Source organism: Chenopodium album, chromosome 2 (genome assembly GCF_948465745.1).
Source record: "Chenopodium album chromosome 2, dcCheAlbu1.1, whole genome shotgun sequence".
Lineage (NCBI taxonomy): Eukaryota > Viridiplantae > Streptophyta > Magnoliopsida > Caryophyllales > Amaranthaceae > Chenopodium > Chenopodium album.
This window is the reverse complement of record NC_137835.1, coordinates 74,971,691-74,988,079: the sequence shown is the minus strand read 5'-3', so window position 1 is coordinate 74,988,079 and position 16,389 is coordinate 74,971,691. Positions and strand designations below refer to the sequence as shown.

The 16,389-nt window shown below is 35.5% G+C and overlaps 1 protein-coding gene across 2 annotated transcripts in view; it reads left to right on the top strand.

The window, feature by feature from the left end:
- LOC145600733 (transcription initiation factor TFIID subunit 2-like) overlaps window positions 1–8,140 on the top strand; it is a 31,505-nt gene extending 23,365 nt beyond the window's left edge. For both annotated transcript variants that reach the window (XM_081656605.1, XM_081656612.1), the window contains 9 exons: window positions 672–751; window positions 845–887; window positions 1,739–1,825; window positions 3,665–3,754; window positions 3,901–3,959; window positions 4,051–4,141; window positions 4,226–4,391; window positions 4,899–5,082; window positions 6,182–8,140. In XM_081656605.1, coding sequence (XP_081512731.1) covers window positions 672–751; window positions 845–887; window positions 1,739–1,825; window positions 3,665–3,754; window positions 3,901–3,959; window positions 4,051–4,141; window positions 4,226–4,391; window positions 4,899–5,082; window positions 6,182–7,928 — 2,547 coding nt within the window. In that variant the 3' untranslated portion in view covers window positions 7,929–8,140. The remainder of the gene's footprint in view (window positions 1–671; window positions 752–844; window positions 888–1,738; window positions 1,826–3,664; window positions 3,755–3,900; window positions 3,960–4,050; window positions 4,142–4,225; window positions 4,392–4,898; window positions 5,083–6,181) is intronic.
- The last annotated feature ends 8,249 nt before the right edge of the window (window positions 8,141–16,389 follow it).

The following is a 16,389-nucleotide window of genomic DNA, read 5'->3' as shown; positions in this document are numbered from 1 at the left end:
CGTGCCTACAATGTGTACTCTTTTATATAGACTATAGCTGTATGATTTATGAATCTTTCCCAAAACTTCATATAATCTTAAAAGTATGTGGAGAAATTTTGTGTAATTGATATTTGTGTCAGCAATGTATGTTGTGCTTAGTACTTTGTTTTTATTTAGCATTAGTTTTGATGAAGTTTTCTCATAAATGAACTACTAGAGAAGAGTACAAGAACTAATGACAAATTCTGGTATTGGAAATAATCAGATTACATATTAGTCCGTTATTAGTCATTCTTATTGTTATACCTATGAACCTTATGATATTCTGTAAGTCCGTGTCTTTTTATACTCAAAGCTCTCTCCATGGCATCGTTTCATATTAAATGTTAAAAAAATAAATAAATAAAAAAAATAAAAAGGCTGTCCTGTTCAATATTCTCTAAACAGGGCAAGTCATGTTGTTGGCTTGCCTTTCCTTGTTCAATTAGTTAGGATTGAAAATACTCTAAGATGCCGACCCTGATTAAGTGGTCTTTTCCTGCTTAAGTTTGTGAAAACCAGCTCACAGTGACTCCATTTTTCTACCTGCACCATAATTCTGTTGTAGGCTGATTATTTTATAACAAAATTATATTATCATTTATTTTCATTCACAATTGATCTTCAGTTTGTTTACCTTTTGGTTTCAGGAGACTGGTTGGGCTGGTATGCTTAATCTTGTTAAATTCTACAAAGCTAAAAGATTTGATCCTTCAATTGGATTGCCCAAGTAAGCTTTCTGCATTAGCAGATAATTATTTCAGTTTCATTGTGTTTTGTCACAAATTTGCTACTAACTCTAGTTGAATATTTTTTGTGCCAGGCCTAATGACTTCCATGATTTTTCTGAGTATTTTGTTCTTGAGGTAATGCTATGAGGTAGGATTTGTATCAAAATCCAATGTTTGTTTGGCTTCCAACATTTTTTTAATAATTGATGGTCTGAGATGAGGTTTCCCTTTCTCATTCCGTTTGTCTTTCTGTAGTCAAGAACTTTCCATGTCTCTATCTCTCTCCATTGATTTGTTGTCAAGATTCAGGAATTGTCGTACTAAATGTAGTAATTTGGATGTGTGTAGTAATGACCAGACGAGCTAATATGCCACCACTTGACTTGACAAGCTAAAGTGGTGGCATGTTAGCTAGTCTGGTCAGTGCTGAATTGTTGTTACAAATATCTCATGCAAAAATGTTATATTGCATGTGCATTATATTATGAAATGTGAAACTGCTAGCAAAAACTCCTACATTGAGGTTAATCAAAAAAATTTGGTTTGTGGCAAATAACTAACTAGATTGCCGAGCTCATCTACCACAAGTCTACAATGCAATAACAGTATATGGTGTTGTGTGCATTGTAGGTAATTGAAAGTTTACAGGTATATTTTGCAGAAAATTAGGTATGAAGGTATATGTGAGTTTGCTAATGTACTGAGATACTGTCAATTATTGTACTGTGATATTAATTCTGAATCCTTATTTTGAAATTGACATTTATAGATTTCCAAATTCACCAAGATATTTGTGATATGCTTTTGAAGCTATGTGGGCTTGTTTATCACTTAATTTTATAATTTATCTATTTAATTACCTTAGGGTCACCTCACTTACCAGTTGTTGCTGCTGATTGTAGCATCAAATAAGTTAGTTGGCCTTTGACCTGTTATGAGTTGTCGCCATCATTAAGTATGGGTCTTGGTTTTGTGTGTTTGTCTAGGCCATTCCACATGCTGTAGCTACTGTGAGAACTGGTGATAAAAAAAGCCCGAGAGAAGCTGTGGAGTTTGTCTTGCAAGTTCTAAAGGTAAATTTCTTTGTTGGTGCATCCTGTATGATGTTAATTACAGTACACACTTTAAATGGGTGTTTTCCTCTTGCTGCAAGGAAAGACCAACATTTCATTCATATTTCTGTTGACGTTTTATCCCTTCACCCTGTTTTTGGTTTTTTTTTTTTTAAAATGTTTTAATATTGTTACTTTTATAAAGTTTCCACCAATAATAAATTGTAAAATACTGATTGCCTATTGGTCAATAATCAATAGTAATTGTAATAGTCAGAAACATCACAATGAATGATCTTCACTTGATTTTTTTTTTTTAAAATTTTTTTTCTTTTGCAAAATGACGATGTAGCAACTAGTGTGAGGAGGGAGTATTTGTAAAGGGATGTTTTGTGTGCTTTAAAGTCTTAATCTACTAAATATCTTCTGTTCTCTAGTATTGGCAAAGCTTTTTGTGGACCTTTATCACATGTTCTAATATTATGGTATGAATGTTAGTATGGTGTTCAGTTTGGAGTGTTACTACTTGTAAATTCTTTTATATCGATTTTTTTATCATTTATTTATTTTTCATAAATAGTCTTTAAGTATTATTGCTCATTTAATCCTTGTGATATTAACTATTGTTATTACCATATCTTTTCCCCCCCTACTTACTATCGCCATTGAAACCATGGAAATGAGAGTGGGTTCCATAAGTGGGCCCTATGGTGGGTTATAGGAAAAGAATTTATTTGCATAAATGGAATAAAGTAAAAATAGGTAGATAAAAAAATAAAAATAAAAAGAACAACCATAAACGAAAAGTAGGAAGATGAAAAAGAACAGAGGGAGTAAATGTTTGAGATCAAATATTGCTGGAATTTGCAATGGATCAACCCAACACTACTCCACCAATTCAAGTTTACTCAAGGAGACGCAAGAAGACAGGAGCAGGACAACAATAGCAGCAATTTGGGGAAGCAACAGAAAAGATTTCAGAGCAGCAAAAGAGGACAAAATTAATTATTATTCCACAAGTAATGTGGTAAATGAATGTGATTGTGTATAGCCACTTTGGCAGAATAGTACAACTTGTTTTAATTGCTAGGTTACATGAGGGAGAGGGGAATGTCTAGTATTTAAGGGAATGAAAGAATGAAAGAAGGTATGTGAGTTTTGATGTTAATCTAGTGTAGTTGTAGTAGTAGTGTAGCCTCCAAGCTTCCACCTTTATTGTAGTAGCAAGAGCAGTAGTTTGTAGCCGTTGCCTTCAAAATCAATCAAAAAGTCCTCAAGCTTCCTCTGTTTTTCTTGTGTGCACTGTTTGATTAATTCCTTGAGTCTTGAGTCTATTGCAGAATTGTGATCTTGTTAGTTTTGTTAAATCATAGAAGTAATTATGTTATTCTTTCAAGAATGTCTTGGACTACCTTGGGCTAACTCTTATGACAATTGATAGTATGTATAGATGATTGGAATGTTTCTTTTCTGAAGAAAAAGCATGGATGGGAGGTGGGTTGAGGGTTTGATTTGGACGTCTGTTTTTCTTAAAAAATTGTGTAGGTATTGACTCTATTGAGTTAGGGTAGCATATATGATATAGAATTAAATTTTTTTTAGCTAAAACAGAATATTCATTGAATCACTTTATAGTAATTAAGGTAGTGTCAGAAACATAAATGTGTTTTTCCCTTAATTTCAAGTATTCATCTCTGTTACTCTAGAATCAATGCCCTAAGAAAAATTTCCATGTCCTGGGCTTTATATTACTCTTATATGTGCTTTCAGGAAAACGATTTCTCTGCCAATCCTGTGAACTGCTATATGGTGAAGTATGAGTTATCTTCTGACTCTTGATCTGTTTGGATTCTTTTGCAGTACAATGATAATAGTGGTAATCCTTACTCCGATGTATTTTGGTTGGCTGCTCTTGTTGAAGCAATTGGAGAACTTGAATTTGGACAACAGGTTTTGCTCCCTTTCTGCTGATCGCGTAATATATTTTTGTCTGCATGATGCTTCTCATAACTCTGGGCTTACAACTCTGGATTGTCTCTCTCTGCGTTTTTCTCTGTTTCAAGGTCTAATGTATGTTCATTTTGTTTGAATTGTAGAACATAGCTTTTCTATCATCATTGCTCAAGCGGATTGACAGGCTGCTGCAATATGATAGGTGACTTATTTTCTGCTACTTATTCAATGTGTTGCTGTAATTATAAATTACCTGGACTTAATCTTTTAACTCTGCACTTGACATGTATCAGGCTGATGCCAAGCTATAATGGGATCCTGACTATTAGTTGCATTAGAGCAATAACGCAAATGGCATTGAAGCTTTCGGAATTCATTCCTCTTGTGAGTTGCTTGACATCTGTATTGTTATCTTTGTTTGTCTTCCTGCATTTCTTAGCTCTATTTGATGTTTCTTACTTGTTGCAGGATAGTATTTTAGAACTCATCAAACCATTTCAAGACTGCAAGGCAGTATGGCAAGTAAGAATTGAGGCTAGGAGAGCCCTTCTTGATATTGAGTTCTACTCTAAAGGCATAGATGCAGCATTGTTATTGTTCATCAAATTTCTGGAGGAAGAATCATCCTTAAGAGGTCTACATTTTCTTATTTTTTGTACAGGCGATTGATGCTTACCTGTTTTAATTAAAAGCAACCATTTTTTTACCTTTCTTTGACACTTCAATTATTGGAGTTCTCATGTACTTTTCCAAGATGGATGAGTGGTTTGATTCAATTTTGTCGTACTAGATGTAAACCTCATTAGTGGAGGTTTTATTTTAAAACAAATCTGTGTTGGGATATAGAAGCTAGAGCTTTTAAGAATGAATGTCACTCTTGTGTTAGTTGCGTGATGCTAATGATGATTGAACATATCATTGAGGAAACTCCCATTGTTTTTCTTTCTAACTTATTGATGATGGATGAGCAGTATGATATGATTATTACAATTTTTGGTGAGAGAATTTTGGTTGATCCTTTTGTTAAGCTGCCCTGTGATTGAGTTTTGCATGTTTCTTGTGGGCTGTGCTTCATTGAACTTAACAATATGCTACATTTTTTTTTCCTGCTTCATATATGTTTTATGTTTCACATTATCAGGGCAGGCAAAGTTGGGTGTACATGTCATCCGGCTGAGCCAAATTAGTGCTGGGTCTGGATCTAGTGATGATGTCAGGAGCCAAACTCTTGTGGCCTTGCTTCGTTTGCTTGAAAGCCGTGTAGCATTCCGCAATGTCTTTCTTAGGCATCACTTGTTCTGCATTTTACAAGTTTTGTCCGGCAGGTGAGTTGGTTGGCAAATATACCTTATAGTTAAACATTCAAAATCATATATACGAGTAATGCTCTTGGGAAGAAAATAATACTTCTTTATTCAAGGAGAATACTTTTGTGACCCATTTGTTAGGCAGTATTAATGAAGGTAATGATAATGAGTTTTGATGTAATTTTGTAAGGAATATCCAGTGCCAAAGTCTGTAGTACTGCTGTGACTCCATCTTTGAACTTCTGCTTTTGTTTTTGAATTTTCAATTACTATCAGTGATGATAAAAATAAAAAAAGAATGATATAAATTGACATTTATGGGATAACAATCTTCACTATTTTCATTGACTTGATGAGACTTGCCTTGCAAAGTTACATATTAACACATCACCTTTACCACCTTTTATTACCGCTTTCCAATTGGCTTTAGAGGTTTTTTGATGATTGGAAATGCAGGCAGTTTAAGTTAGGATCTGAATTTATGAATTTGATGAATATATTTTGTTTGAAATAATTACAGGATGTTTGATGTTATGTGTTTAAATTTAGTAGATTTTTTCTTCCTCTCCCCAAACCTTTGAAACCTTAATCCCCTGTCTCTTTCCTCTGCTCTTATCTATCTATTCTTCCTCACCCAAAAGAGCCAAAACCCCTAGATACTTTGATACCCTATCTATTCCACGAAACTGTCATTCACAAGGAAAATTACTGGTTCTTTGGTTTGTTCCTGCTTAAATGTTTGCACATGTAAGCTAACAGGAATTAATACTATTGGACTTGATACTCTCTTGAAGATCCTTTTAGGTACTCTACATCAGCTGTTACTGATACAATTTAAGTGTCTGCACTTGCTTTTCTCTGCATAGCATGATTTTATTCAATGTTTGTTTAGCTTAAAAAATCCCCCACGTTCCTGGTTCTGCACCATTGCGTTTTTTATGTTGATATTGATGCTGCTTGACTTGAAACAAGACTTCATGGAGCTTCTTTATAGAGTTTTTGTGAAAGACTTGGTTTGCAATTGACTGTCTTTTATTTGCGGGCTGGAAGGGGCTGGCTGGTCATTCACTAAACTTTTTTTTTTTGAATAGTTTGTAACAGTTCCCTTCATTTTCAGGCGCCCAACTCTATATGTTATTCCCAGAGATCACATGCGTCAAACTGGCTATGCAGAGATTTGCAGTGAACAGAGGAATACTTTCCTAGCTTTTATCAATCAAATGAAGCCAGCGGAGCATCCTATTGAAATTCAGAGCCCTTTTCAGGATGGAAATATTGCTGAAGAAATGTGCAAAGATGTGGATGCCATTTCCAACAGTCAGGAGCAGAAAATGCCAGTTCCGGATGCAATAGATGTAGATACTATTTCCAATACTCAGGTGCATGTAGTACCTGCTTCAGATGCATTTGAAGATGCTCAGGAAGCTGTTCAAGATGCAGTTGCTGATTCCAATGTTCAGGTGCACATAAATCCAGCTCAGGAAGCTGTTCAGGATGCAGTTACTGATTCCGATGTTCAGGTGCACATAATTCCAGCTCAGGAAGCTGTTCAGGATGCAGTTACTGATTCCAATGTTCAGGTGCACATAATTCCAGCTCAGGAAGCTTTTCAAGATGCAGATACTGATTCCAATGTTCAGGTGCACATAATTCCATCTCAGGAAGCTGTTCAAGATGCAGTTACTGATTCCAATGTTCAGGTGCACTTTATTCCAGCTCAGGAAGCTGTTCAAGGTGCAGTTACTGATTCCAATGTTCAGATGCACATAATTCCAGCTCAAGAAGCTCCGAAGGAAGCAGAGACTCTCTCCAACAGTCAGATGCATATAGTGCCAGCTCAAGAAGTTTCCAGAGAGGCAGATGCTGTATCCATTAGTCAGGATCGAAAGACAGCGGTTTTTAAAATCAGGGTCAAACAAACAGCAAATTCTAACAAAAGTGAAAAAATTGACATTTTGACTCATGCCAAATCTCAGGCTGGTCATAATGAAATTCATCCGGTAGCTAGCAGCTCTGTTTCTGTTGATGCACCCCAGCAAAATATAACGGAAGCTGTTAGCAGAAGCAATCAAATCACAGAAGAAGTGAATTCATGCCAGGGTCGTGGGTCCCATGTGACAGCCAGTATTGGCAGCGCCAAGCTAGCTACAGAAGGTGATGAGGTTGGGAAAGAGCTTTTGTGCACTGCTGATTCCAGCGCCATTCCAGCACTACAACAGCTTGATGATTGCTTATCACCCAATTTTTCCAAAGATAATCTTCTACAGGCTGAGGTGCACAAACAAGAAGTACAACAGTCACTGTCAGTTGCAGCTGAAGAGGTTGATGTTTCACAGAGCACTGTAAATCCAGAATCGCATGGGAAAAAGAAATCAAAGAAGAAAGACAAGGAAAAGAAAAGAAAGCGGGGGGATGATCATAAGAGCCACCGAGATGATCCTGAATATTTGGAGAGGAAACGTCTAAAGAAAGAGAAGAAGAAGAAGGAAAAGGAGATGGCAAAATTGCTGAATGATGAAAGGAATGTTGTATCTTGTGATGGGCGCAGTAGATTAGAAAATGAGAAAAGATTGTTTAGTAATGACACAAAGGCTGTGTCAACTGAGTCTCTGGCTAAGAATGAAGCACCTGCAATGAACATGGAAAGTATTGAGCATAGACCTTTCGGTCAGGAGATACCCTTGGAGCCAACATTATCGAGAAGTAGGGACGAGTTTGAACACCAGAAGGACTCTGTTAGATTAAAACCAAACGAACCTAATGGACCAAAATTAGTCCTTAAGGCAAGCGACAGTAAATCTGGAGCACCTGGAGGAGGTGGTTCAGGCCACAAACTACGAATCAAGATAAAGACTCGAAAATAAAACCCCCGTACAAGGTTGTAATAACTACGAAACCTTGAATGTATGTTAAACTATCTTCAACAGCCGTTGCAAATGGTTTGTTCACGAGGGGACTGCCATATAGTGCATTTTTCTTTCTAGTGGTTTGTTCCCGTTCTAAATCAATGCTAGCAAAGTTCACTTATAATGTTAGTGACCTCTTTTTTTTTATATATATAAATACATTTTTTACATCTTAATCTAGATAATAGTTTTTTGTTCAAAAGCTTCAAACTTGTCACTTTATTGTATACTCCGGAACTTCTACAGATGGGTAATTCCTAATTTCAACTTTTCAAGAGTTTTAAATGAGCTAAAAATGTTTTATCATGCAAATTTGGTAGATAAAATTAATAAATAACTGTGGACAACGTGTTATAGGTGTAAATGAATTTATTATACAAATTACACTTCCAAAGTAACTTCATATACGATCTTTTTTCTTTGTTCACATTCCTTCTCTTTCTTACCAACCCTTGTCATCGTGCAACCACAACCAAGCAAATGATTTATGCCAATAAGACACAAGGAGAGTTGGTCACTCACTCCATATACGATCTTTAATCGTTACAGACTTCATCTTTGAAAAACCTAATGAGGATCCAATAATTTTCATGTTTTAACAATTGCAGTGACCAACATAATTCTTTTTTATGGTTGAATTTAAAGTTCATGATATTTTCTTTGATGATTTTTTTTTTTACTAAATATATGGCTCCGTTGTTTAGTAGGCTTATTTATTTATTTATTATTACTTTTCGCTTTGGCCCCCAAAATGTTTGAGACATCATTCTAATCCTTTCGGGTTCCCACATACCAAATTCTAGCTTTTAAACTAAGATTGGGATTAGGATTGGGATTATATACCATCTATGTTCTATTCCCAACAAAATAATACAAGGGGGTCAAGTATTAGGAGATTAGAATTAGAATAGGTGAGAAATGACTAAATGCCCTTATACAAGAAGAAATTTTAGTGAGAGTATTTTTGTAAACTTAAAATGTACAAGTATTTCTTACCTATTACTACCAAACAAGGCATTGGTATATTAATTTTATAAATTCACAACATATTTTCATTACTTATCCCAACCTCAATTCTCCAAACTCGCATTCCTACATATCAAACTAAATAAATGAGTACAAAATAAATAGTTTTACCAAAATTATTCCCCGTAAATGTGTGATTATTTTTTCCATATAGATTTAAAAAATAAAATAAAATAAAAAATAGCATACTGCAAACAAAATAACATGATGCAACTATGCAATAAAGGTGCAAGTTTTAAATAGCATAAGCTTATAGCTTGGTGTGTTCCTTTATGTCCAACAAAAATCATTCTCCATATTGTCGATATTGACTATTGAGTACTGTCCACATCATCGTACAACACTGTCTTTCATATTTTGGCATTTTACTTCCTTTTTTCATCAATAATCATCATTTGTGGCCTTGTGGGCATTTTACTTTATTTCTTTTTTACATGAACGAAAGCTACATTATTATCGTTTTCCTCAGCTTGTAATAACGACTGTCTTAATAATTCCAGTCAAATTAGTAACCTAAACAAACTATCAGAACAATTGCGGTGAATTATACAAAGTACTACCTCTGTTTTTTTTAGTTGACACGTTTTGACTTTACCACTATTTACACACTCTTCTTTGATCGTATTTTATGCTTTGTATGTAATGAAAAATATAATTATGTGGAATCTTGTTAGATTCGTCACGATATATATTTTAAAAATATCAATCTTTCATAATTTTTGCTTATCGGAAATTAAAAATATGATTGGTTGAAATTGTGCATTGACAAACGTGACTAAAGAAACAAGTCAACTAAAAAGAAAAGGAGGAAGTATTAAATAATGGAATTAGGGCTAAGGCCTAAGGGTTGTTTTTGTTACATTTAATATTCAATATGCTAGTGTATATAGTGGGTTAAATTTGTTAACAGGGAGAACCGGCGAAAAGTGGTCATTGTCAAATACTAAGTACGAGTACTCGTTATAAAAAAATTCTAAGATAATCATTAACCTTTTACTAAAAACATAAATACTAAAATACCTAATACATATTTATTTTTAAAAAAGACGATGATAGATTTGAAATAAACAAATAATCTGTTTTATAGATATTCATCCCATAACAAACTGTTAACATGTACAACTTTAATTTTAATGTTCATACTTACCACCTATCAACGTTATAACACGTACACATTCAGTGCAAAATCCACAATTTTGTGCATACAATTTTATCACATTAGCATTAAACTTTACCATACCCTTATAAATTTAGAATTAGAAAATGAATCAATGATACCTAAGCTAATAGTACCAAAACATGCCCCCACCCCAAAAAAAACAAAACTTGTACTCCGTATAAGTGTAGCCTTTCTACTTAGGGCATGTTCTCTTACGTTGAAATTCAATTCAGTTCAGTTCAGTTCAGCTCAATTCAGTTAAGTTCAGTTCAGCTCAATTCAGTTCAGTTCAGCTCCTAATTTCCTTCTCTTATAAAATATTTAGTTCAGTTCAGCTCAATTCAGTTCAGTTCAGTTCAGTTCAGCTAAATTCAGTCAATGAGAACAATCAAACCCTTATCCATTCAAATAGGAGGTACTTGGATAGATAGTGGCAGCAGTTGCTACCTTATAAGGTGTTATAAATTCATTCGTGGAACAAGGACGAGTACTCTTTCCCTCTAAAACCAACCAATTATGTTGTAGCTCGAAGCCTACACTTGCATGGTTGAAGATTCACCTCCTGTTTATACAAGTAACCTTAAAGTTACCATTCTCCGTTTATGACTTTAAATTGACAAACCATACACGTACTGATGCATATAACTTTGACCATTAATTTCTCTTACTAAGTATATCTCTTCTATTTTTATCTCTATCAGACTATTCATATCTCTATTTCTATTCGCTTATTCTATACTTCCTCCGTTCTGTTAATATTACAACAAGGAGGAAATTACGCATCCCAAAACACATTTTATATGCTAAATATCTATAATTGTGTAAGAGTAAAAATTTTAAAAAGTTGATATTGTGAAAGTATTATATGAGATGAATCCAACAAGATCTCACTTCACTATATTTTGCTTAACGTATAACTCATAGTATATGGTCAAACAAGAGTGATAAATAGTGCAAAAAGTCCATTATTGTTGCAATATTAATAAAACGGGGGAAGTATATTAGTATCATACACTCCATTAAATTAAAGTAGTACAACTATATACAAGTAAAATAAAAATAGAGATAGAGTTAGAGATGGGAGACATAAAACTATTTAGAGCTTGTTCTCATTAACTGAATTCAGCTGAACTGAACTGAACTGAATATTTTATAAGAGAAGGAAATTAGGAGCTGAACTGAACTAAACTGAGCTGAACTGAACTGAACTGAACTGAACTGACCTGAATTTCAACGTATGAGAACAGACCCTTAGTAACATGTGCTGTAAAAAGAGAGAGAAGAAGAACATGAAGCATGTGTACTTGTATAGCATCGATCAACAAATGGTTCTATAGATTATTTTTGTGAAAAAAAAAAGACTTTTCAAAGTTCATAAAGGCATGTTATCTAATTTGGAATAGATGTAGACTAGCAAGAGGCTACACTACACTGATTATTGAATATTTCATTTTTTTTTTCAATACAATAATTTAACATTTATACTATTATTAATTATATACCAACTTAATGTTGATTAATAACTAGACTACTAGAGTAATATATTAAAAATCACATGCCATTACATCTTCCTATCTTGCACTTCATTGACACAGTTCTTTTATTATGTTTGTCACTGTACAAATTTAACAATAATATGTCTGATTAATAATAAGTAAAAACTATGTGTAAAAGTTGATACTATGAAGGTATATGCATGTAAACGATTCTAATAAGATCTTACACACAAGTACTATTTGTATGTTTTACCATAATACACATCACAAACGCTAGTTAAATAAAATTTATAAATAGTGTCAAAAGTCAAAAAATTTCAATAAAAAAATGAAATTTCTGACTTTTACTACCTCCAAATAATCACTTATTGGCTTTTACCACCACCGTATTTTAAAATTTTATTTTACCACCAACAAAATTTTTAAAAATTGGATTTCACCAACTAACGAATTTCATCCATGAATCCGTTAGTAGGACCCACTTTTTTGACATTTTCTCTTTATTTATCTCCCTCGATCTTCCATACCAACCAGCCGGGAATGAAATCAGCTCCAACTCGGTTGGTCGGAATTTCGTATGGGGCTAGGGAGGGTCGGAATTTGGTGTGGGCTAGGGAGGGGGTCAAAATTAGTTGTTGCTAAGGTTTTCTGGTCGAAATTGGTGCTGGCTAGGGTTTTAGGAGTGGTCAAAATTCGTTACTATAGACACCCAAATGTGTCTCCCCAAAACCAAACCCAGTGATGAATATCTTTCACGTCGAATCATAATCGAATTAAATGAAAGTGTGGAAAGTCTAGTGTTGCGGTTAGTTTTTATTTCTTTTTTTTCTCTTTGTTTTTTAAAACCTATTTTATGAAAATAGCCAATCCAGTTTAGTTTGGTCCATGGCAAGGGTCCAATAATGGTGTAGTTTGATTGGGCTCGAAAAGAGCTTTCCAACGATGTATTATAAGCCCAATTCCGATGAATAATGAGGAACACTACAAAAAAACCAGTGAATTGCGACCGTCAGAACCGGTCGCAAATTATAAGGAAAACGGTCGCTATTTAGAATTGCGACCGTCACCGGTCGCAAAGGAACGGTCGTTATTTAACTGGTCGCAAAAAAATAAAAATTGCGGCCACTTGGCGGTCGCAGATCAAATTGCGACCGTTTTTCGTATTTTCAACGACCGTTTTTTAAACTGACGTAATTTGTTATTTGCGACATGCAACGCGGTCGCAATTGCTGAAAATTACGACCGCCTAAGACGGTCGCAAACCTCAGGGATCTGCGACAGGCAGTGACGGTCGCAATTTTCAGTAAATTACGACCGCTTGTGACGGTCGCAAATTCCTGTGATCTGCGACAGGCCCTGACGGTCGCAAATATATGGGATCTGCGACATGCCCCGACGGTCGCAATTTTCAGTAAATTACGACCGCCTAAGACGGTCGCAAATTCTTGTGATCTGCGACAGGCCCTAACGGACGCAAAAACATGGGATCTGCGACAGGATAGGTAAACGGTCGCAATTCCTCATAGAATTGCGACAGGGCAATTTATTATTATAATGAAATTTTCAAATAATTACAATTTGCATTATCGATGCCATCCTAACCTGAACCTATAACCTGTTATCATGTGAATTAATTTCAAAATTAATATAAAATAAAAATAAAATGCATAATTCATATAGATAATAATATTAATAATTAAAAAGTCCAACTTCGAACAATACATACAATAATAATGTTCAAGTTAATAGTAATAGTAATTAGTTAGTAATAGTTTTATGGAAAAATTGCCCGCAATAATCCGACCTTTTGCCCGTCCGCTGAAAATAATCCCACCTTTGGATTATTTTTTAATAATCCCACCTTTACCCCTAATCCGCTTCCAATGGTCCCAGGTGACCAGTTACCAGTTGAAAAGGTAAATTTTTTTTTTTTTTGGTTTGAAATACACGTGTCACTACATAATTTGTCCAAAAAATTTAATTAAAAAATAAAAAAAAAACCCTCCACCCCAGCCACACCAGTCCCAGCCACCCCTAAGCCACCACCATCCCCACCTGACTGTAACCCACCACTAAGCCCACCAGAACGCAACCCACCAAACCGAAAACCCACTCCCAACCGACGCTGACCGGAACCCAAACCTAATCAAAGTTTCAGCCTCCATCATCCTCGCCACCACCTAAACCCAGAGCCACCACTGCCATGAAACCAAACCCCAGCCAACCCAGGAACCACTGCCACGACGCCATCAAACCAAACCCGAAACTAGATGTGGAACCCTCCAAACCCCAGCCACCGAACAAGACCCCAGGCAAGCCGATGTTAAGGGACGGGGAGGGGCTGGGATCGGGATGGGGAAGGGGTTTTCGAGGGTAGGGGGATGCCGGAATTCGGGAAAGGGGGAGGTCAACACGGCCAGAGGGGGTAGGGGATGTCGGAAAATCCGAAATTGGGGGTGATTGCGAGGCCGGAATAGGGCGATGGAGGTGGTCGAATTCTTGGGACAACCGTATACTTGATACAAGGGAGGTCGGGGTTAGTGGCTGGGGAGGTTGGCGCGCCGGGATTGGTGGCTGGGGAGGTCGGCGGGCTGGGATAGGTGGCAGGGGAGGTGGTTTGGCTGGTGGGTGGTTTTATTATTAATTAATTGTTTTTTTTTACCTTTTTTTAATTTTATTATTTGGACTAATCGGGTGTCGACACGTGTCAAGTGACTTGCTATAGCAAGTTAAGTTACCGGTTGGGACCATTAAAAAAGATCGGGGGGTAAAGGTAGGATTATTAAAAAATAATCCAAAGGTGGGATTATTTTCAGCGGACGGCCCAAAGGTGGGACTATTCCGGGCAATTTTTCCTAGTTTTATAAGCTTAACTTTAAAACTAAGTTAGATCTATATGAATAAGTAATGGCCTATGTTCCTTCAAAAAATAGATAAGGCCAACATGTAACAATATAATACCAATTTCAGGCCTATATTCCCCAAAAAAAATAACAAAATGGCCTATATCCCCCCCAAAAAAAACCTAAGGCCTATATTCCAAAAAAAAAACCTAAGGCCTATATTCCCCCAAAAAAATACTAAGGCCTATATCAACAATACTAATGTAAGAGCTTTATGAACAAAAACTACGACACCGGAGTCTGGTGACCAAGCCCACCACCACTCATGTCCGGGTCATCTTCCCTACGAAACTGAAATGGAAGACCACCTGAACAGTTAGAGAACAAGTTCTGCAACATTGTCTCCATCATTCGCTTACTCTCAATTGCTGCCTCCTCCCGCTCCTTCTTCAATGCCTCCTGCAATTGCGTTGCAAACTGTGCCTCCATCTGTGCTTGCATTTGCACTTTTGCCTCCTCTATTCGCTCGGCAACCTCGGCTTGCACACGTTCCTCCAAATGTGAAGCTATAGAAGGATTGTACGATTGCGAGCCTTTCTCGGAAGAGGGGGTGTAAAACAAACTAGCACTTGCACCTAGGCCCTTCACTACACCCTTTTTCCTACCACCAACGACCTCCCAGTATAGCTGGTTAGGGTCCGGTTGTGACCCTTCTTGAGTGGAAGACTCGCCAAGCTTCTTTTGGTAGGCTTCCTGAAATCAAACAAAACAAATTATGCATCTTAAACATGTTTATAGGTTCAAATTGCGAAAACATACACATTTTCAAGTATTTACAAGGCTATAGGTTTACAACTTAGCTAAAATGGCTTAAATGGCCTTCTAACTTACCCATTTTCTTTGTTTTTGATATATTCTAAGACTTTGTCATTCAAACAACTCATATTTAGCATACTAAACATGTTTATAGGTTCAAATTGGTTAATCATAGAGATTTTCATGCATATTCAAGGCTATAAGTTCATGACTAGGATAAAATGGCTTAAATGACCTTCTAACTTACCCATTTTCTTTGTTTATGCTATAATCTAAGATTTTATCAATCAAACAACTCATATTTAGCATATTAAACATGTTTATAGGTTCAAATTGCAAAAACTTCCACATTTTCATGCATATTCATGGCTATAGGTTCATGACTAGGCTAAAATGGCTTAAATGGCATTCTAACTTAGCCATTTTCTTTGTTTTTGCTATATTTCAAGATTTTATCAATCAAACAACTCATATTTAGCATACTAAACATTTTTATAGGTTCAAATTGGTAAAAACTTACACATTTTCAAGCATATTCATGGCTATAGGTTCATGACTAGGCTAAAATGGCATAAATGACCTTCTAACTTACCCATTTTCTTTGTTTTTGCTATATTCTAAGATTTTAGCAATAAAATAACTCATATTTAGCATACAAAACATGTTTATAGGCATAAATTGCTAAAGCATACACATTTTCAAGCATACACAAGGCTATAGGTTCATGACTAGGCTAAAATGGCTTAAATGACCTTCTAACTTACCCATTTTCTTTGTTTTTGATATATAGGTTCATGACTAGGATAAAATGGCTTAAATGACCTTCTAACTTACCCATTTTCTTTGTTTATGCTATATTCTAAGCTTTTATCAATCAAACAACTCATATTTAGCATATTAAACATGTTTATAGGTTCAAATTGCAATAACTTCCACATTTTCATGCATATTCATGGCTATAGGTTCATGACTAGGCTAAAATGGCTTAAATGGCATTCTAACTTAGCCATTTTCTTTGTTTTTGCTATATTTTAAGATTTTATCAATCAAACAACTCATATTTAGCATATTAAACATGT